This window comes from Idiotropiscis lumnitzeri, chromosome 10 (genome assembly GCF_059441095.1).
Source record: "Idiotropiscis lumnitzeri isolate Australia: NSW breed Sydney's pygmy pipehorse chromosome 10, RoL_Ilum_1.0, whole genome shotgun sequence".
Classification (NCBI taxonomy): Eukaryota; Metazoa; Chordata; class Actinopteri; order Syngnathiformes; family Syngnathidae; genus Idiotropiscis; species Idiotropiscis lumnitzeri.
Window position 1 is genome coordinate 4,687,313 of NC_142400.1, and position 23,471 is coordinate 4,710,783.

The 23,471-nt window shown below is 43.4% G+C and overlaps 1 protein-coding gene across 2 annotated transcripts; it reads left to right on the forward strand.

Annotated features, from left to right (window-relative positions):
• Nucleotides 1-2,699: 2,699 nt before the first annotated feature.
• Nucleotides 2,700-21,792, forward strand: cacng8b (calcium channel, voltage-dependent, gamma subunit 8b). 2 transcript variants are annotated; one of them, XM_088306956.1, is made up of 6 exons: nucleotides 2,700-2,797; nucleotides 11,621-11,970; nucleotides 13,342-13,566; nucleotides 15,863-15,946; nucleotides 16,938-17,078; nucleotides 17,444-21,792. In XM_088306956.1, the coding sequence occupies exons 3-6, from the start codon at nucleotides 13,344-13,346 to the stop codon at nucleotides 18,238-18,240; spliced, it is 1,245 nt and encodes a 414-aa protein (XP_088163082.1). In that variant the 5' UTR covers nucleotides 2,700-2,797; nucleotides 11,621-11,970; nucleotides 13,342-13,343; the 3' UTR covers nucleotides 18,241-21,792. The 2 variants fall into 2 exon arrangements, with proteins under 2 accessions (XP_088163082.1, XP_088163083.1); XM_088306957.1 differs by lacking the exon at nucleotides 2,700-2,797 and adding an exon at nucleotides 9,721-9,858.
• Nucleotides 21,793-23,471: the final 1,679 nt, after the last annotated feature.

Consider the following 23,471-nt stretch of genomic DNA (forward strand, 5'->3'; position numbering starts at 1 on the left):
GTCGGCCTTCTGGAATTATTCTCTTTAAGAAACAGAAAAACTTTATTTATTATTTTTAAAAAAAATTTTTTTTTTTATTTTTTAATTTTTTAATTTTTTTATTTATTATTTTTTTAATTCATTTATTTTTTATTTGTAATATTTATTTATTTTTTATTTTTAAATTCATTTATTTTTTATTTGTTATTTATTCATTTATTTATTATTTTTTAAATTCATTTATTTATTTCTATACGTCGGACTGGGTAAACCGTGACATTGTGCGGCACTTTGCACTGCAGCCGTGACAAGAGAACGCAGCCTCAGGGCCAAAATTGATCACTGTGTTGTCGGTGTGCCTTCTTTTATCTGCACGTGTGTTGGCATGTGTGGTTGTCACTCGAAAACTGGATTTGTAGTCCATTTAAGTTTGCTATGTCAGCGTTTTGAGAGATGTTTGTGGGATATCTTAGAGCAAATGGTCTGCATTGACGCGACTCAGTTAGAAAATAAATAAATAAATACATTTGTGGGCGTGTAAGTAACTCCTGACGGCAAAAAACGTTCCTCACCACTGCTGTCATGTTTTGTGCGAACGATAAACAAATGAGCTACATTGTGACAACTTTTTTTTTTTTTTTTTGACTTCTCATTTGTCTCACTGTGGTCGTGTGTGTGTGACTGTGACTTGTCTCCTTTTTTTGTGTGTGTGTGTGCGTGCGTGTGTGAGCACAGTAGAGTGGAGTGGATCTCTCTTTTCACCATCACCATTACTGCATGAAAGAGCTGTCACTCCGAATTAGCTCGCTGTGGCTTTCCCCCACTTGTCCCCCACCCTCCGATGTGTGCGTGTGTGTGAGTGTGTGTGTGTGTGTGCGTGCGCGTGTGTATGCATGTTGGGCAGCAAAGCCATTTTAAAGCTATTGAAGGTCATTGTCTGCTGGCTTTTGTGCAACCTAACTGTTTGTGTGTGTGCATGTGTGTGTGTCCTGCAGCAGCTCAGCAAGTGGCTGCATTATCTCTTTTTTTTTTTTTTTTTTTTTTTTTTTTAAAGCTCACAGGGGTGACATAATTCAGCCTCCACAACCAACAGCACTGAAGTCATTAGACTGAATGCTCGTGATAGCCATGACAGATAAAGTCAGACTGTATTGATATGTCGCTATTGACTTGGTGATTTACACACACACACACACGCACGCACACACGCCCACACGCACAGAGAGACAGCTGCTCATGCATGTCAGCAACTGGACTATGATGCATTTTAATGTGCCATTAGAATGTTGTTATTTATAGTTGCACAGGAAGTGCTAATATTAGCGGTAGTCCTGTTGATAGCATAGTTACAAATCAAATTATGTCATCACACAGTAGTTTATTTCACGGAAGGACTTGGGGGGAAAAAATATTTTTCTTGAGGGGGGGTATTTTTTCTTTAGTTTCTATTTTAAAATATTTTTTCTGTTTTTAGAAATATTTTTCACGGGTGGACAGGCAGGATTAATGACAGAAAAAAAATAATTATTCAGTAAAACAAAAATTTTGCATAAAAGGAAAAAATATACTCTGAAAAACAGAAACCGAAAAATAATTATTAATAAAAACAAAGCCCAAAATAAATGAGAAATGATCATGGAATTGTCGAAATCCTCAAGAATATGCAAAAATGTAATTGAACAACACACAACTGTGCCATGATCACCCAAAGTTGTTCCGAATCATTTTCGACCTAAAAGCTTGACAAAAACATGAAAAAGTACATCATACTGACATGTGATGCTGATTGTTAAATCTGTCCATATTTAAAAAAAAATGTTTCGCTAGTTGAACAGTGTAATTGTATGCTACATTATGCTAGCCTGTTTGCTAACAAATGGATGAACAATAAAAACAATGTAGCAAAGGCCACATTATGCTTCTTTGGTTTTGAATTTTTCTCTTAACAGTTCCATTTTCCAGTTCTGCATTCTACCTGAGTGTCTATTTGGATATAAACGATCTCAAACAGTCAAATTCTAATGTCGGCTAATGCACCTTCTTGTATTTTGGCAAATTCGCTCCGCAGTGAATGTCAAGCTTGTTATGAGTACCGCTTGTGGGGCATATACGATCGAGAATAGTGGTGCAGAAAATAATCAGCGCAAAAATACAACTTGCATACGTCAAATTATTAGAATGAGGCGATAGCGATTGATGCATATATTTAGCTTTTTTTTTTTTTTAACATTCTACATTTTTTATACTGTAAACTGAAGGAGTAACTTTGTTTAACATACTTTTCTTTTCTTTTTTTTTTAATATTTTAATTTTGTGTACAGTTCAGTGTTACATGTTGATGAACACGCAAGCCTTCTACTACCTTATTCTGCTGGCACTTGGAGACAACGTTTTGAGGCAATACTTGGTTGAAAAAAAAAAAAGTTTGAGCTAGGTTCGGCAGCCATGCGGATGTCAGTCCCAAAATCTTTGGAGTCCGTTTTTATGACATGCGGCAGGAAGAATCCGGGCTCAGTCAGTGACGTGTCCGCACACTCGGACACAGCCGCCCCCCCCGCCCCCCCCACTGCCTGCTTGCTATAAAATAATATTTGAATCGAATTCCTTATGATCTGACCTTCAACCTTTTTTGTTTTATTACACAGTTACACCAGATCGGCATCGTTCCACCCGTGCACGCCCCCCCCCTCCCCGCCTTGCCTCCACCATCACCATCATCATCCTCATCCTCCTCATCATCAGCATCATCATCTCCTCCCATCCTCTTGTGGAGTGCGACGCGCCGAGAGCAGCTCTGACATCCCGCATCAGCCTGCAGGTAAGCCTCCATCCCCTTCCTCGAACCTTTCACCGCGTCCGATTGCAACGTGCGTTTTGCTTGATTTTTCACTTTGGCGTCCTTCCGTGCGCGCGTGTGCGCGCGTGTATGATTTGCCGTTCGAAACGCGCCGCCGATCGCACTGCAGCTCGTCCACTTGCACTCGCACGTTGACGCGCTCCAACTTCGCCTCAGTGGGACAAACATGCGCGATTACATCATTTTTTTGGGGGACTATTTACTATAGCGCGGGGACTATAATTAGCAGCGTCAATTATGCAAATGACGTCCTTATAATAGCTCATTGGAAGCCCCCCCCCTCTCTATCATCGACCTCCCTCTCTCCGCACATCCATGTTCACTCTGTCTTTATTATTTCTCATCGGTGCTGCAATCGACAATATGTACACGTCTCATTGTGATTTGTGTGCTGCCAGGCGTCCATTTTGCACCCCCTCACCCCTCCAACCCCCCCTTACGCGCCCCCCCACGAGTGGCCAGTGCAGGCAGGGTGATGATGCATGTGTGTGTGTGTGTGTGTGTGTGTGTGTGTGTGTGTGTGTGTGTGTGGCTGATCTGTTAATGAATGCACCGCAGTCTGCATCACTATCCACGAGCTTGGCATGCTTGCAGCCTCCTCTGTGTGCTGCTGCATGTGGACAGAAAAGAAACCCCACGAGAACCCCCTCCCCCAACCCCTCCTCACAAGGCGTCATGTTGACGATGACCCACATGATGCTCATCTAAGGCATGTTTGTCCACTAAGAAAAAAAAACAAAAAAAACATCCACGGCGTTTTGCGTTGCTTCATCATGTAGTTTTTATTAAAGCACATGTGGAGAGGAAGGCGTGATGGGATGTTAGAAGTGTGCACTGCAGCATTCAGGGGACCCTCTGCCACCCCCCCCCCCCAACAAAAAACATAAAAATGAGGAAGCTGCAGCATTCAGGGACAGCTCCTAATATATATATATATATATATATATATATATATATATATATATATATATATATATATGCGTGTGTGTGTGTTCTCTAGTAATTGCTATAGCATGACAAATTGAATCATGATTGCGTCCATCAGCACCTGCTGTGACTCAACTTGAGTGACCTCGCCTCCTGGATGCAGGATGCGCCAACTTGACCGTATTTTTCCACAAATAGTGGCTGAGGGCGTTTGTTTACGCGAGTGCCGAGAGAAGGACCCGTCTGTTTAGTTGTTGAAAAGCGGCGCGATGTTACAAAAATGTGTCAAGTGAAACCTGAGCGGGAAATTAAAATGAGCATGATTATTCTGGAGTGTGATGCAGAGAAACCAAATCAGGCTGGGTGGAGCTAGGAAGTCTTTCCTGGAACGTAAACGTGGACGACGTCGTCGTGTCGGCACACTCGGCACTAAAAAAGGGGCGGAGTGAGCAGTGGCTCGTTTGTGTTGGAGATGTAACTGATATTATTTTTTATCAGAGTGAGTCGTGCTTACATTTGAATACTTGCAAAGTGCCGATACTCACTGCAAATACATTGTACAATTTTGAACAAAACGTGCTGTATTTTAATCCTAAAATCGTTAAAAAAAAAAATAAAAAACTCAAGTTGAAAATCTGAAAATCAGAAAAATGACAGAAGTTTCCATCAAATCTGACAATTCAGTTATGTCATGTTCCAGTCTGAACGCTAGGGGGCAATATGTTAAAAGAGTACATCAAAAAGAGACGATAAAGAACATATACACGGTAATTTACTGGCAATAAATCTGAAGGAATGCGACCGTGTTAGCCCGTTAACTGTGTCTAAAAAAATGTGAGAAAAAATTAAAAACATAAGTTAAAAAAAAATCTCTGACAACACAACTGAAGCAATGCTTTGACAACACCATCATCCACTTCTTTTCATGTGTTGTGTCGCATCGTCGAGTGGGCGACGGGGCACTTTGTCGCCGCATAAGCGACGTTCCACATTTATTTTGCAGTTGCCTAAAAGTGTTGTCAACTGTATTTTCTTAAGTATCGCCATTTGGCTGACATGGATCCTACCCAGAAGCGATACGTCAGGCTGGTGACGTGACATCGCTGTGTCGAGTGGAATGGCTGCATCCCTCAATGTATTTGTCGGTTCTTGATTTATTTTGACCGAATTGTTTGCAAACCTTAATTGTCCAATATCTCTTTTAAACAAATTTGTAGCAAATCTTTGGAATTCTAATTGATATGAGAAACTGCTGATTTGGTTAGCAACTGAGTTACCAATTCAGAAATGTTGATCGGAATAGCTTTATTGTTGCAACAAAATGGAACAGACACAATCCGTCAAAGAGACATAAAATCAATGACAAACAGAACGGTGGTCCGCCGGGTTGCCTTTTACAGCGCCCCGTTTTCACAGATAAAAAGAAAAAGGGAGCGGGAGGGGGTAAAAAAAAAAAAATCCCCAACTGAGCTCCTGTAAGGAAGAGCACAGTGAGAAAAAAAAATAGCAAAAAAAGAATACATTAATACGCAACACACACACTAGTGTAGACCTGGGCAAACTACGGCCCGGGGGCCACATGCGGCCCGTTCAACGTTTTAATCCGGCCCGCCAAACTTGAGAAAAATCAAATGAATAAACCTCGTTTTATTTTCTAAATACTGTGGCGTGTCAAAAACAGACATTTTGTTGGAATCCTTTTGTTCATTTTCATTTAAAATGAAATTTTTTTTCTCCGATGAGGCGAGGTTACCAAAACACTCCAATCATCTGCTCCTGGTCCGGCCCCTCTGTCAAATTTTAGAAGCCATTGTGGCCTGCCAATCAAAATGTTTGCCCAACCCTGCACTCGCACATTCCACTCCACCTGCAGAGGGCAGGCTTCACATTCAACAAATGCGCCTCCACGTCGAATTCTCCAGTTGCGACATAATAGAGAAGGGTTGAGGGGGGAGTCTACAAACGCGTTCAAATGTTGTGATGAGTAGTTGCTAGATTTTGTGCAAAATTAATGGGACACCTGTCCTTTACTGAGACACAAAAATAAATCATAAGAAAGGATTTTGCGTTGTGCACTGGAAACTCAAAAAGGACTTTACGATAAAGTATTTTTCTGCGAGGTCCGGTCCAACCCTCGATTGAGTCATTGACCAAGTGTCCCAATACTTTTGTCCACTTAGAATACGCGATTGTGTGACCTTCAAAGACTCCGTCGGAGGTTTCTGGATTGCAACCAAGTGGATGATTACACTATTAGGTGACTCATTCCAGTCAATGGTAGCCCACTCACATCGAGTCTGGTTGTAGGAAAATCATTACGCTCAAACATTTGATGACTCGTCCAGAAAAAGACTGAAAGCAAAGTTAGGAAATTGTTTTTTTGTTTTTTGTTTTTTACTCCCCTGGCGGCGCTTTTCGTCTCATGCGCTCTCTGAGGGGAAGCAGTTTTGCAGTGATCATCACATCTGCCATGTACACTGAATATCAAAAGTCAACACACCCCTGGTCAAATGCCAGGTTTTTGCGATAGAAAAATAATTTGAGCGAGATGAATCATTTCAAAACCTTTTTCTTGTTTTAAGTGATGATTAAATTAATAAATTTAACGAATTAATTAATTAATTAATTATTAATAGTTATATCAAGTTATGTCATTTTACAAATGACTTTGTTGCTCTCATCTATATACAAAGTACAGCAACTAAACATAATTAACATGTTATAATCAATTTATTACAATACAGTCGTTAAGCGCCATAATTTATCGTTAGCTGCGTTGCAGCGTTTAACTTTATTAATCAAATTACCGTAACGTTGCACGAAAGGATACAACAGCCTCGCTCTCACTTCGAAAGATACCAAAGAACATCCTCTTTCGACTTCCCTGAAATCACATGCGTGTCTATGAAAAAAGCCTAACAGGGATCTCATCTTGGAGAGTACTTTTTAGCATGAGTGTGCTTCCACATGCATATTTATGCAGAAGCGCATGAGCGTCCGGTCATCCAAAAACACTATTTCGGGAGCCTCTTAGACCAAGGTGTGAGTGTCACCGCCTCCTCGGGGCGCTTGTGCGTCGACAAGCAGGGACGAGGTCACATGCAGGCGGAGGTGGACAATCAAGTGCCTTTTAAAGATGACCTATTTTGCCGTTCTATTGTCATCACATTTGACAGTGCTGGCCGCTTTGAGGCTTTGTGTGTGTGTGTTTGCTCACGCTGGTGTTGATCTACCTGAGTGTGTGTTGGTGTGGACCCGCCTGTAGATATTTGTGCGTCTGTGGAGCTTTGTGTCAAAATTTGGAGGAGAAAACGTTTGATCAGACAACACGCACATCCATTTCCATACTTGCATCCATTGGAGGGACTTGAACTTGTAATCCTCCCATCCTTCGAGTGAGCTTCTGCAGCCCCGCTCGCGCCTCTTTAGGAACATTATCTTCGGCTATGAAAAATTCACATAACACTATTTAAAAAAAAAAAAAAAAAAAAAAAAAAAAAGCAGCGAGACCAAGTACACTTTGTGCCTTTTTGACTCGTATTTTTGATCACGAGGGGCCATGTGTGCTCACCAGACACGATATTAGGGACAGCTGAAAAATCTAATGAGATAATGCGGGAACACGTGCACATATATATATATATATATATATATATATATATATATGATAAAATTTAGATCTATTTATTATTTATTTATTTATTTATTTTCTGACCCATATAACGCCCCTACTGGTGAAAGAAAAATCCACAAAAAAGCTGCACCGTTGTATTCGCCGCGTGGTTCAAAATCGAGGAAAAAAGTAGCGGCTTATCGTCTGGAAAATCAGATTTTTTTAATTTTTTTTTATTTCTGGGAAAATTGGTGAAAATTTGGTCAGATTGTTTTTTTTTTATTTCTGAACTTTATTCTCCTCACCTTATGTTGTCATGTGTTAATGTGTAAAAATAAACAAACAACAAAAAAAAAAAGCAATTTCCAAGAAATTTGGATGATTTTTGCCGATTTTAAAAATCAGTCGATTAATCGGTCGGATGCCACTAGTAAATAACGGCATTGTGTGCGGCAGTTCTATACTTTTGCAAACTATAACCAGAACATAAATAAGCCTCACGTTTGATTCAATTATTTTCCTTTTTTTTTTTTTTTTTTTTTTTTTTTTTTTTTCCCAACTCTTGTACGTGTGTCTCGTGTTGAGCAGGTGCACCAAATGTTGCGGTCGGCGACGGACTCCAGCTTGGTTGTATAAACATTGCAAATGTGTGCAGCCTTTGTGTCGTGTATCCCGGCTCGTATTGGCACGCTCGCGCAAGGACGAACATATTTCATATGTCATCATTAATTCAACACGCAGCTCAGATTGTTGACGTATGCAATGAATAGCTAATGACGCAGATGCGACAATATTCAAATTGCCTATGGGATGGAGTGGTACACTTCGATTGGATAAGCGCGCCGTTCTGGCGATGAGTTGGACAGGTGGGTCTGATTACAGCGGAAGGTTCTCCTGAGCTGTGCAGTTCTTGATAATGGTCCCAGTTGGCCTTTCAAGCCATGCTCTTGGCCTTTTCTCACAACTGAAGCTAATTGGACTCTTTCTGGCTGAAGGCTTTTCTCTATATTCTTCTGGAAGTTGTAAACAAACAGTTGAGCCTCCGAAGTTGAATGACCACAATGTTCTGCAGTTTCTTTTTTTTGTGTTTTTTTTTTGTTTTTTTTTGGTGACACACACACAAAGTCGTATCAGTCATGGCGAACGGTGTAATTACTAATTAATGACCGTAGATCCAGAAATGAAATTTACCCTTCCACGTGGCACTGTTGTGGTTTTGAGTATTATGCAATAAATGAAACGTACATTAGAGTCGTGGTGCACCGCGACCACTTTTTTATTTATTTTTTTTATTTATTTATTTTTTAGAACAAGTACAATTATGGGACTTGAACTTGGGTTTCTTTTTGGGAAGCAAGCTTATGCATTTGGCGTGGCGGCAATGGAGTGGAGTTTGCCTATTTTGCAGAGATTCATTTTCAATTGGCTATCAAATTGTGGTTATCCGTGTTTAACTTTAAAGTATCGGTGTTGTAGTATCGGAGCATTTTCAGAAGTATAAGGATGAGTACAGAGTGCAAACTTTTTGATTGGTGGGCCACAATGGGTTCTAAAATTTGACAGAGGGGCCGGACCAGGAGCAGACAGTTGGAGTGTTTTGGTAACCTCACCTCATCGGAGAAAAATGTAATTTTAATTTTTTTAAGTTTCAATAAAAGTGAACAAAAGCATTACAACAATATATATGTCTTTGAAAAACCAAAGTATTTAGAAAATAAAAGATTAACAATTTTTATTCATTTAATTTTTTTTTAATTCGGCGGGCCAGATTAAAACGTTTAATGGGCGGCATGTGGCCCCCGGACCGTAGTTTGACCACACTGGGCTTAGCTGATCGATTGTTTTCTTTTCTTTTTTTTTTTTGCGATGCAGCCCAACCTTGTAAGTTCCCCTATGGATACAAGAATTGCTCAAATCCTTCTCTGGGCTCAATCCAAAACTACCAATTTAAACACTGTAATTTAAAAAACATTTTTTATTTTTTTAATCCCGCCCTCTCGTCCTTTCACGCTCTCTTGCTCTCACTCGTCGCGCCACTCTCTGTTAATTATTGGAAGGAAATGGGAAATGCTGATAATTAAATGGCAATTAGAATCTTCCACACAGGGGACTTTTGCTGAGGGGAATAATACGGAAGGTCAGTGGAAAGGTCACGCACATGTATGTGGCTTTTTGGGCGGCCTTGGAAATAGCGTAAACCTTCTATAGATGTGTATTCTCCTGAGGGAGTGACTTTATGCTGATCGGGTTGGAATGTCATAGTATTGCGTCTACACACACACATGCAAATTGTTTGCTTCCACGCAATGTATAACTAAGCCACACTGCAGCAGTGTCACTTGACAGTTTACATAATAAGGAGGCAGGAGAGCGCGATGCAAGCATGAGGAGGACGTCTGGCTGAGGAGATTCAACAGTTTCCAACGCGGCGTGGAAGAAACACGACGTCTTTCGTCGCATCTCCGAGGCTCAGGAAGAGGAGGCGGGTGGCGCGTGTGTGTGTGTGTGTGCGTGTGCGTGTGTTGGGGTTGATCGTCGTCTCAAGATACGAACGGGATGTAACCTATTTTACTCACGATGCCATATTGCGTCATCAAATATTAACAAGGATTCGTGTCTTGTGTGTGTGCGTGTGTGTGTGTGTGTGTGTGCGTGTATCGCTGTGTCCAATGCGTGCGTTTTCTTTGGGGGTTGTACAGAGCAAAAAAAAAAAAAAAAAAAAAGCACTGCGGGATGCTTCTCATCTGTGCCAATCGCGTGTTGTAGCCAGTGCACATGCGCTGCTTGGGAGCATCTGTGTCGCAGTCGTCACACACACACACGCACGTATACACACACACATTGATAGAGCATTAACTCACACTTACTATTATGAAAAAAAAATGTCACCCCTCCATCCTCATTTTTTGCTTTTTTCACCATCTTCGCTCTCTTTCTGTCTCCCTTTAACCCCCCCCCCCCCCACTCAACCTCCCCAGTTCCCTCGCTCTATGCTGATCTAGACTTTGGAATTCAATGTTGCCATGGTAACATTGTCGGGTTGGTCTGCCAGACCCCCACCCGCCCCCTCCCTACCCCCTTTGCTCCTCTATTCAGACGATGAGATGCAGCACAAGTCGCGCTCGAGTCATTCCGCCTTTTAGCCTCCAATGTCGGCACCGGTGTCGGTCCGGTGTGCTCCAAATCTTGGAGAACAATCAAGATCATCCAGAATGGCTGCTTCGTATTTTATAGGTTGACATGTTGACACGTGCAGGCCACTTCATGAATTCGTCCATTCCCGTGTGTGAAATAATCACTTAACAATTGCCTTGACACGATAAGAGTGTTAATATTTAACAATTTGTTTGTTATCACAATTATAGTGGAGAGGTGTTCCTAATATATCGGTTACCGTATTTCGATACATGATGGTGAAAAATATGTCACATTTTCTATTGCAGCAGTCGCAGTCATATTTATTTATTTATTTTTTATATATATATATAGCTCCATTTTTGGGGCTGAAGCGTAGCAGCGGGTGTACCTAATGCTGTGACTTCCGTCTGATTTTACTAAAAATAACATTTAACAAACTACAGTTTATTTATATATATTTTTTCTTCATTCATTTACAGTGCGGGAGGGATCATGGAGGTTGAGGGCAGAGCATGAAAAGTGTGGGCGTCGAAAAGAGCGTCTTGACAATTGCTGCAGCTACAAATAAGTCATTGATATTATCTGCAGCTTTTCTAGACGCATAAAAAAATATTTACTGGTAAAATAGTAATGTAATAAAATGTGAAGAATATCATTTAATTTGCATGGACGTATTTGAGTGGGATACAGGACCACCCCCCACCCGTCCCCTGAACTTTGAAAAGTTCATTTTCGGCATGGTGGGAGAAGTATATGCAAATCAATTTAGCATACATTATCAAATGAGAGACGTATTGCGGTAACTGATTTTGAGTCTTAAGCTCATAAACTGTCAAGAAGGACTTAAGTCGTCCATTAGGATAAAAAAAAAAACATTCAGTGCCAATGACATTTCTTTCATCGGGAGGGGTTGACATCGGTCAGATGTGCTTCCATATTAAATTGCAAGCGGTAGAGGAGTGGCCAACCATTCCCAGATGAATATGACATGACGATCAATTGAGAACGATGAGGAAATGACGTGCGCGTGTTTTCCTTTCAAATGAGACCCCTGTCTGATTTCATCTGCATATTAAAACGGCTCATTCTTTCTTTCTGTGCCGCAGCTGAGCAGTGATGATGGACGCTTTGGTGCCGACTTCCTGCTAGCGGAGGAAAGAGCGAAGGAGAGCGGGACGAGCGTCCAAGACTCAGCCTCCGCTGGCGCCGGCGACTCCAGCGGGAAAGAGCGAGGGAAGGCGAAGAGAGAGAGAGAGCGAGAGCGAGCGAGAGAGAGAGAGGGAGAGAGAGAGAGAGAGAGAGAGAGGAGTGCACCGAGGAGAGAGAGAACGAAGAGTGGGGGAGCGGCTGAGAACAGTCGATGGATGCTGTCCGGATTGAAGGGGCAGCACGTTCTTCACTGACGAGGAAAGGAAAGATTTCAAAATTGAGTCGAAGGATAGAAACTCGCCGTCAGGTAAGTCGATTTCTTCTTCGCTCATTAGCGTGGGAACTTTTTACATTGAGGAATGCGTGCTTTTGGCCTGGAACTTTGAGTTGGCCACTTTAGAGCGCCTTGTTGTGTGCCATGAGTTCGCGCACAGCCACATTGGTTCTTTATTAGTTCTTAAACTGTATTTAAAAACAAATCTCCGAATTCACATTACATATAATCTTGCATGTTCAGGATCCTTCTAGCGCGGATTGACAGTATTTCAATTTGCAAAAGTGCGTCCTTATTGCCCAAAAGGGATTTCACGATGGATCTTATATGTGTGTGTGTGTGTGTGTTTATGCATTCCTCTCCAGTCTTGCCTTCCAAGTTCTAAGTTCTAAGGGGAGCGGGGTGTCAGGGTTATGAATATGGAGTAGACGGGCAGGGTGTGATCCGTAGCGTTTCGCATCACTTCTGGCTTGTTAAGCCGAGTCAGCAGAGTCATTCGGCTCTCTTTCCAAGGACACATCATCATTTCGTGCCACTTCTGCACCTCCCTCCTCCTTCTCCCCCCCCCCCCCCCCCCCCCGTTTCCTCCCCATGCCCCTTATCATCGCACCTGCAGGACTGCTGTGTTTTTTGAATGAAGTGCCGCTCACTGAGGTCATTCAAGTACTCGTGAGATGATTCAACCGTTCTTTTTCATTCTCTTTAACGCGAAATTCTCGTTTGCCAGAAATGTTGCGTGCTGAAGGATTTGGGACGTATTTGTTTTGAAGTCTCGCTAAGTTTTCTCCCGGGATGCTACGTTCTCTGCCCACTCGTCATATCCCTGATGCGGTCCTGCATGTCTCGTTTGTCACCTTTGGAACACATTTGAGTCGGTAAATGTTTGATAGTATTATCTTTTGCTCTACAACTGAGTAACTAATCATATTTGGAGAAAAACCTGCAAAAGGCCACGTTATTTACATACACACTGCACGCTATGCTTCTGGGGGGAGTCTCTCTCTCTCTCTCTCTGTCTCTCTTTCTTTTTTTCTCTGTCTCTCTCTCTCTCTCTCTCTTTCTTTCTCTCTCTCTCTCTGCCCTCTCTCTCTCTCTCTCTCTCTTTCTTTCTCTCTCCCGCTCTCTCTCTCTCTGCCCTCTCTCTCTCTCTCTCTCTCTCTCTCTCTTTCTTTCTCTCTCTCCCCCTTTACCATTGTCGCCAAATTAATGACGTGACTTGTCTTTAGAAGAGTGTGAGATGCCCGGAATAAATATGCTTTTGATCGCACTATGGTTTACCTCCAAGTTTTTCTTTTCCAGTTGCAAACGCTTCAACGTTTGAAAGAGCTCACCAATCACGGCATCTGAACCAAGACTGCTGCAGCCGCCGCGACCATCGCGTAAACTTGTCTTTCCTTTTCAAAGGCATGGTGTGTGAGAAGGGGATCCAGATCCTCCTCACCACCGTGGGGGCATTCGCTGCCTTCGGCCTGATGACGGTGGCCATCGGGACGGACTACTGGCTGTACTCGCGTGCCCTCATCTGCAACAGCACAGCCAACGTCACGCAGGACGACCCTCACAATAAGGACAAGAAAGACCCGGGGGCGCTCACACACTCTGGACTGTGGAGGATATGCTGCCTGGAAGGTACAGTCAAGATGTTACAGATTTGACTTGATTGGTGGCAACTATAAGCAGTGAGAGCGCCACTGCCACCTACTGGAGTGGATGTGCAATTACATTTTATTGTAGTACGGTGGGAAAAAAAACATGTTCCCCAGGGTCACACGCGCAGGTCAGACGGGGCGGAATCTCCTTTTCCAATAGTTTGTTTGCAGCGCAGCACAACGTTGCGATACCGCTAATTATTATCATTATCAGCCAAGCGCGTCTCAACTTCCTGGACCATGCCATTGTGACAAGAAACAATTTCAAACACTTGAAGGATAATTGCATGATACACAAGCCCGACCCTGCCTCCAAATAATCCATTAATCATCATGCCAGCACTGGCTGCCATCGTTTAACTCAAGTGGCCAAACAAAAGCTCGTGCTCCGCCTCCAGTCCAGACTCCTTTCAGCGAGAGGATGACGATACAGGAAAGAGCTGTTTGTCTGTGCGCATTGTGAGCTGCTGATTCATTCGATGCCGGCAACACTCAACAGTGTTGTCAGGGATGCGATGAACAGTAAACTGGCTTACGGTAACATTTTTCCATTACAGACTATTAAAAAAATGTTTACGTGTCTCACTTCCTCATGGCGTGTAGAATTCGCTTTTAGGTTCCTCCGCGTTTGCGAGCTGATGTCACGCTTTACGTCGCTAATGCTATCTACTCACTCCATGGCGGAAACACAATCCAGATTAGGTCTTTTCTTCGGCGAAATGAACGTAAGCAATCGTGGCTTCACTCACCCTCCTCCCACTTGAGGCGAAGCAGCCAATTAGAGATTAGATCTCATCCTCGCAGCAATACTGCATTGCACATCATCTACTTCAGCTCCTTCACGTGCAGGCTTCATTCCCCCAAAACGTCACAGTTCCGCTCAGCCGTTTCCTCTCGCCTTTTTTCGTCTTTCTCCTCCCACGTTGGGTGACGGCAAAGCTGAAAGTGTCTTGGCGTGGCTTTCTGGTCAAATGTCCTCCTTTCAACCCAGAGAGACGCTCAGCGGCCATGCCGACGTGCAGCGAGGTGCAGTTGAAGTGCAGGACACGCTCGAGCTGAAAATTAAAATTGCCACAGCGGGCTGCTGTTCTTCTTGTGTCCTCTGCATTTTGACTGAAGGCGGCAACCGCCGCGCGTTTTTAAATTGCAAATAGTTGTGATTTGATTGGCACGCGACAAAGAAGCTAATAGTGCGGCCAAATGGGTCCTATTCCAAGGCATTTTTTCTGCCTCATTATTCACGTGTACACTGTCAGGAAGAAGTCAAGCTAACCGCAGCAACAATTGTTCATGCGATACATGACAGTAACACGCCACCAATGTGGTAAGAAGGCCAACTTCAAAATAAACCGGAGTTACCAAATAATATATGTACATCAATGGCGCTAGCCGCGCTAGCCGCGCTAGCCGCGCTAGCCGCGCTAGCCGCGCTAGCCGCGCTAGCCGCGCTAGCCGCGCTAGCCGCGCTAGCCGCGCTAGCCGCGCTAGCCGCGCTAGCCGCGCTAGCCGCGCTAGCCGCGCTAGCAACTCACTGTTGCATTCGACAGGCAGTTTTTGGCGCTCCTGCTTGAATGTGAAGTGCCTGTTAGCTTCAGTGAGTTTATTGTCGTCATTGCTAATTGTTATACAGTCATGGTTTGTGCCTTTGTGAAGTCACTGTAATCAAATGACAAAACAGAGAAAAGTAACACTTTAGATAGCCCCGACTGTAAAAAGTGAATGTATTTGGGTAACGCGTTACCAGCATTATTGTTTTCAAGGCTAGTTGATAAATTGCAGCTAGCTTCTGCGGACCACATGAAATAACACATCATGCCGGTTCTGGCCCGCGGGCCTCGACTTTGACTCCTGTGCTGTAAACGCTCAACGTGTGACGCCACTGATGTCCAACTCCATCTGCTTCTTCACAGAGCAACATTGCAGAGCGACAAAGGGAGACGGCAACTCGTCCCACGTCTGTCCATCTGTCCCTCCGTCTGTGTGTCTTCATTCCACCGCTCCATCTTATCTCACAATCCATCAGCGACCATGTCACCATCGTGCGTGTGTGCTTGTATGTATTTACTAACATGACACGTCCACGCGTGTGTTACTAATGTCCTGCTGTTGTTTGATTTGTATGCTGAGGAGGCGCTGACGCTGATGTCAGTGCTTTCGGGTCTCGGGAGGACGCCCGCTGTTCTCCGTTTGTCGCAGTTGGCTTTATGACTTCTTGTTCTCTTGCTTGTGTGTTCTCATCACTTTTTTTTCTTCGCTTTCTCTCTCTCACGTCTCAGGAGTAAAGCGAGGAGTGTGTTCGCAGATCAACCACTTCCCGGAGGATGCGGACTTTGACCATGACGGGGCCGAGTACGTCCTACGTAAGTCAAACGGCTGCTTCTGAAGCTGGAATTTTTCTGCTGCCGCAGTGAAGGAATCAACACGTGACAATGTGGACTAAAAGTCATGGGAGACGGAGCGGCCTAGTTGATGCTAAATGCCCCGCAGGGATGCGTTTGTGCTCTGTGATACGCCGCACGTGCGCACACAAGCTTGTTTACAATGTTGCGCAGGCATCTTGTTGGCATTTTGCTGGCATTTTCTCTCCCGTGGCCTACTTGTCTTAGATGTGTGTGTGTGTCTTTGTGTGTGTGCGACTTTTTGGTGTGGGCACGCATGCGTTTCTGTGTTAAATTAACATACAACTCATTTGAATTGTCATTTGAGTTCAGAAGCAATTGGAGTGATTCATAATGAGAAAACTAGGTAGATGATGAACAGAGGTCAAGGTGGATTTTCATTGGCTCAATTGTAGTGCTTGGATATGCAGTATAGTGACAGCCATACTTCTTCATTGAAATCAATGGAAAGCCTAATAAATTAAATAAAAAATTATAATCTGAATCCGAACTCGTTTACTGCCATTGACGGCTGACGACGTCAAAGATTCATTCTTTTTTTTTTTTACTCGGCTGGTAGTGAATGAGTTGCTAAAGAAAAATAGCACTCCATAATGTTGTACTTTATAAAAACATACCGTAATGACATAATGAATACAATTTAAAATATTTTTTGTCACGTTGCATGAATTGAATGGCCATTGCCCTTCTGGTGTGCCCAACTTGACCACCTCAGGGCACTATACTAAGACATCTCAACTTGTCCCTCAGCTCGTCAGTACAGCACTAATATGAGTCCTTCTACACAGAGGATAAGGATTATATAATGATGAATAATGTTAAATTGACATCTATTAAATCTATATGTGTTGCTGCACCACTTGTGCGCAAGCCGTTGCAAAGTAGATGTATTTAGCTTTTTGCGTTAAGCTATGTGATTGTTTTAAACGCTCACTTTTCCAAATTTTTACAGGCGTGGTGAGGGCGTCCAACATCTTCCCCATCCTCAGTGCCATCCTGCTGCTATTGGGAGGCCTGTGCATTGCTGCTAGTCGTTTCTATCGGAGCAAACGGAACATCATCCTGGGAGCAGGAATTCTCTTTGTGGCTGCAGGTAACATTTGTTTCGTGCACTCGCTCTCTCTCTCTCTCTCTCTCTCTCTCTCTCTCTCTCTCTCTCTCTCTCGCTGATTCTCTCTCTCTCACTCACTCTCTGTCTCTCTCTCTCTCTCTGTCTCTGACTCTCTCTCTCTCTCTCTGTCTCTCTCTCTCGCTCACTCTCTCTCTCTCTCTGTCTCTCTCGCTCGCTCTCGCTCTCTCTCTCTCTCTCTCCCTGTCTCTCTCTCTCTCTCTCGCTCACTCTCTCTCTCTCTCGCTCTCTCTCTGTCTCTCTCTCTCGCTCTCTCTCTCTCCCTGTCTCTCTCTCTCTCTCTCCATAAGTGAGCTTATGTGATTGATGGTATTTTTGCGCTTTTTCAGGTCTGAGCAACATCATCGGCGTGATCGTGTACATCTCGGCGGCACTGGGGGACATCTCCCCCAAGAAGGACGAGGACAAGAAGTGGCAGTACTCGTACGGTTGGTCCTTCTACTTCGGCGGTCTGTCCTTCATCATGGCCGAGATGGTGGGCGTGCTGGCGGTCAACATCTACATCGAGAAGAACAAGGAGCTGCGCTGCCGCTCGCGCACCGACATCTTCAAGAGCACCACGCACGCCATGCTGCGCCTCCCCAGCTACCGCTTCCGTCGCCGCTCCCGCTCCTCGTCGCGCTCCACCGACCCCTCCCGCTCCCGGGACCCTTCGCCGGTGGGCGGTGGCGTGGGGAAGAACTTCGGCCTGCCCCCGTCGGCGCTGCTCTCGCAGGGCCCCATCTCCGTGTCCACGCTACCCAACCCGCATTCGCGCTCCCACACGGCGCTAGCCGGTGGCGACATCTCGCTCTACACGCTGTCCCGCGACCCCAAACTGGGGGGTCTGCCGCCCATGTACGGCACGGTGGACCGCGCCACGCTCTACCAGCTCCACAACTGCTTCCCCAAGGATGGCGGCGGCGGCGGCGGCATGCTGAGCGGCACGCTGCCCTCGCTCAAGTCCCACAACCCTTCCAACTCGTCCAACTCCAACGTGCCAATGCCCAACTCGGTGGGCTCCGGACCGCCCCCCTTCACCTCGTCCACGGTGGACCGGGAGCGAGGGATGGGCACTCTGGACAGGCTGAAGGGAGACCGGGAGAGCAACTCCAACACCCTCAATAGGAAGACCACACCTGTGTAAAATCAGGAGCGTGGAAACCGGAAGTAGCGGCCGTCCAGCACAGCTGAAATGTTAATCTCTCCCTCCGCGACGAAAAGAAGAGCGCACTGGTAACAGAGCGATAATAACAACAAGGTTGAACTCTCACAACAAAACTATTTTGATATTTCCACATGCTAGAAATGATTTATTTTGTTAACGATCAACATGCAAACTAACCTCGGGCTACTTAATAAGAAATTGTGCAATATTACCGCTAATTTAGCAGACCTGCGTTAGCGTCGATTGTTGCTGTGATTATTTTTTTGCGTTCGTTCTAGGGATGGGCAGAACAATCCATTTGTGTCCATTTGGGATTGGGCGTTGTCCCCCCCCCCTACTAGTACTACATTTGGTCTGCCCGTATGAATCCAAGATGGAGATTAAATGTATGCTAAACCTAACATGGAATTATGCTATTTGGACAACAGTGACAACCTTGTGCTACTAGTGCTATATTAAAAATATAATACATTTCTACTAGTTGACATATATGGCTCTATTTTAGTAGCAAGGCGCAAATGCTGGCCGGGCCTGATTTTCGTACTAGTGCAAGACTTGTTGCACGTGTCTGCCAATTTGGCAGAACCGCTAAAACAATGTCATTGGAGATGCTACTTGCCGAGTGACACGCGAACAATCAGCGAGTTCCAAGTGCCTATTTCACGGCACAGAAGTGCTTGAGATTCTCGTGCGTGACTAGCCCGGCGCATTTAAGATGGACTGAGAGGAACCGTTTTGATTGGCCTAAGTTGAAGTCAGACGTGACTACTCCCACAGTGGCGCAAACCTCCTCATGCTTCACTAGTAGTCAAGTGAAATGTCAACAACTGCACAGTTTTACTTCACTAGTGACATGTAATTATGACTCGATTTGTAAAAGTCATTCTACTAGTCCACCCTTAATTCTACTAGCGTGCTGAATTGCTTAGTAGTGAGCACAAAGATCTAGATATCAAAGTTATCGAATAAATGCTGAAACTAGCGAGTGATGATGATCTAAATAATCTGAATTTTCCGTCAACCTTTTCTAGTGTTTGCGATTAAGTAAAACTGTGCACTAGTTGACTACTTTGTACTTCGAGTACTACTAACCACAGTGAGGCCGACATCTGATTGGATGAAATAATGTTTCGTTCGCATGCATTGAGTGAAAGCGGTGCAGCCAAGGGTAACGCTATAAACAATGAGAATATATTTTGGGGAATAGACAAAATGTTTACAAAATTGCCCCCGAAAAGCCAAAGAAAAAGCACAACCAAGAAAGGTCAGCTAATTTGGTTTGCTTTCGTAGATGAAGGAAATGTTTTGGATTGGCCATCCCTAGTGGGCCCAAGCTCGCCGCGTTGTCTCCGGAGTCAACGTTTCCATGTTGCTGACTTTTACTGTGATTTCTTATTTCTTTAATTATTATTATTTTGTTTTCCTTCCATGTGGAGGGATCGAGCAACGTGTTCTCGTGTCCAGCATGAGTGTGCACAAAATCTTTCGCTGAGAGAATGCTTTCTTTTAACTCACCAGCCGCTAGTACGACGTTGATTTTTCTTTTCTTTTTTTTTTTTTTCTTTTTTGTTTTTTTTGTTGCTGTTGTTGTTTGCTTGTTTTCCAGATGTGAATACTGTAAATTGTCTTCCAATAATAGCGATAACAAAAGAAAAAAAAAGAAAAAAAACAACAACAACAAAAACCAAGATGTGCAACAATAACGACTCGGTTTTGGCCCCTGTTCGTCTTCTTTCCATTCTAATCCGTGTTGACAGTACTTCTTGTAGCGCTAGTCGTGTTGAAGATGTTTGTTCTTTGGGCATTAAACGACAACCTCACGTACAGATGGGAGGAAATAGAAAATATGTACAGAACCAGTCTAAAAAAAAAAAGGAAAAATGGAATAATCTCTTTTCTATAAGTCCCAAAGTGACACACTTCATTTTCAATGGCAAAAAAAAAACAACAAAAAAAAAAACCAAGCATCATGTAAATGTGGGTTTTGGAGGGTGATTTAAAAAAAAATGTACATTGTAATTTATGCATACATATATTTGTAAATTCTATCAACAAAAATGAGCTTTTGTTACTCGGACTCTTACTTGGTGGTTTACCTCATTAGCCCCGCCCAATGACCCCCCCCCCCCCTTCTCTCTCTCTCCGTGACCTTTTGACCTGCCCCCTTCCCGAAGCAATGCTGGGAACCTTCCCCAAAGATTCTTTTCACTGTGCTTCCTCGCTCCTCTTCTCTTGAACGAAGGTGATGAGAATGTAAGCGTGCTGACAAACTCTTCTTTTTTTTTTTTTTTTCTTCTCGAGAATTTGACTCCTGCAACTTGATGCAACCACCAAACTAAAAAAAAAAAAAATAATACAACGGAGACGCTTCCAGATTTTTTTGAAATTCTTTGCCGACATTCTGGGGGGGGGGGGGGGAGTGACAAACGTGCACACAGAGAGCATTTAAGTGGGCAATATGAATCATATGTAGTAGATATATAGAGACAACTGATTATGGTTTATCTAAATGTGAGATAAACTCAAACACTGTATTGCACGAAATTTATAAAAAAAAAAAAAAAAAAAAAAAGAACATTGAAGGATCGAAGCTGACTTTTGTCTCTTTTTTGCCATAAAATCCCAAATTTTGTACTCTAATTTCATTTAAATATGGATTGTATTTCAGTATCACTTCATTGTGTGTGTGTTATATCGAACTTTTTTGGGCTGCATTTAGTTCTGAAGCTGTGCATGCGTGTTTCCAACTTAATGCAGGATTCGTTTCGAACCCAAATTGTTGCTTTAAGAGCCTTCAATCCTGTTCCTCGAGGGCCGGTGTCCTGTTCGTTGTCCGTCTCTCCCTTCTGCGACACACCTGATTCAAATGCTCAGGATCGTTATCCAGCTTCTGCAGATCTCGCTGATTATCTGATCATTTGAATCAGGTGAGTTGCAGCACGGGGGCTTGAGGAACAGGATTGAGGAACAGGATTGAGGATGTCCAAGCTGCTCCATTGACAAAATTGACCACTAAAAATGTTCTGTGGGTAATTTTTATGTTTTTTTTTCCCACCCTCAAAGCTCTGGCCAGTGACATTGATGGATTTCAAATTGGACCCTTTTGGTTCTGCCGTTGGCCAGGATACAGCGAGGGATACTCATGGTTAACGTAAGCTATTTTCAACACTGTCGTAGCACAAAAGGGAGTTAGCAAACTTGGACGATGGACGGGAGAGATGAAACTTTTCCTGATTAGCTTAGCGCTAGCTAGCTAGCTAAGAACACGGATGGATTTACAGTAAAACTTTAGCAAACGTGAAAAAGCACCGGGAGTTTTTTGGGTCAGTGTACAACGAGGAGGAGTTCTGTTAAACTAAAAAGGGGAAAAAAAGCTTTCTGTCGGATGACGCTGCCTCGTAAGCACGAGTTTGTATTTTCAAAACGTGAAGCTAGGTAAAATTGCATTACCATGAAGATAAAATTGGTTTTGACATTTTTTGGACTGTGATGTGTTTTTAAAAAAAATAAATACAATTAATAGTCAAATCATTCACTGCTTGAACGGTAAATTAATAACGAACGCGGACTTGGGATCTGAGTCCGAGCTGTACTTGCCACTCAGATTTCTTTCGAGTATTACCTGCGAACTTGTGAAGGCGATGAAGTACTTTTTCAACGTACTTTCGACCTTCGCTGCCACACCGGTGCATACAATAAATTTGCATATAGATGAAAAGTGACAGATGGTTTGCATTCGCCTATTAGCATGACGAGAAAGCTAATAAAAGGTTAGTGCGGAAGATTTTTTTTTTTTTTTTTTGCTCAACGCTTCATTTTGAGATTGGTCCCATCTGGCGCCTCATGCATGTTTTACACGGCTGTCGTGGTCCAAACGGGACGTGTGTGTGTGTCCCCCCCCCCCCCCGACCTTCAAGGCCAACTTAGCGCTGACATTTGTGCTTTGGAGCAGGTGCAAGGAGACGTCAAATTCCCCGCAGTGTCCCTCGCGATTTGAAAGTTTTTGGACTTGTTGACTTCGTTACACAGGAGTCAGGCATGATGCAACAACGCCAGCAGGTTTTTACGAGGTGCCCTAGAAGCTATAAATAACATTTACTTCACACACACACAAACGCGCACACACACAAAATAAACTCTCACATAGCAAAAAGTACTCTCGATTGAACTGAAAAAACTCTCACACATTTTTAATATTTCAAATATTTTCATATTCACCCAAAAGACCCTATCTAAATAAATAAAAAATCCTCACACAGAATATGAGTGTCATATTTTTGTTGCTTGGAAGTTATTGGAATGTGTGAGACGATTTTTTGGGGGGAGTTTTTGGTGTGAGGTGGGAAAGTTTCGAGGTCTGGGTAAGCATTTGTGTGAGAGGTGTTTTGGTGAATCAAAGAGCTTTTATGTTGAGAATGAGAACTTTTTGGTGCACGGGTAATTTTTTGGTTGAGTGTAAAGTTTTTGGGGTGTGTGAGTTTTTTTTTTTTGAGTGTTAGAATTTTTGGTCGCTATGAGATGTGTTTTGGCGAATGTGAGAGGTTTTTGTTGTTTGTGTGAGTTGTAAAGAGAGAGGTTCTCAGGTTTGTGAAACGGGTTTTGCGATTTGAGTGAGAGTTTTTTTGTGTTGTTTTGTTGTGAATGTGAGAGTTTTTGTTTGTGTTGTGGTGCATGAAAGAGTTTTTATCGTGTGTGTCCCTGTGAGATTTTGGTTGAGAATTCTTGTGTTTTTTGTTGGGAGAACATTTTGGGTGTTGTTATGTGAGAGGTGTTTTTGTTGAATAGCAGAGGTTTTTGTTGTGTGAGAGTGTTTTGTAAGTGGTAGAGTTTTTTGAGTGAGAGAGAAATTTTTTGTTGAGTGTGAGAGGTTTACGCTGTGAGACAGTTTGTGTCAGTGGGTGTGGCACAGTGTGTGGTACGGGACTTGCAGAAGGTGCGAGCAGATTGAGGTTGAGGGTGGAAAAGTAAATGACGAGGCACACATAGTTGAAATTCATGGATGAGGTTTGCAAACAGACTAATTATAGATTTGGAGGAGGGCGGGGCCAACGTGGTGGGGGCGGGGGGTCAGTGGGCATAAAGGTCATTGGTGGGTTTAATTGGAGGGGAAAAATAATTTTCCCGTTTCCCCATGGCAAAAAAAAAAACGCTTGGAAAAAAAACGATGTAAATATTTTGTGACGTGCTTAAAACTGAGCAACCAATCAGAG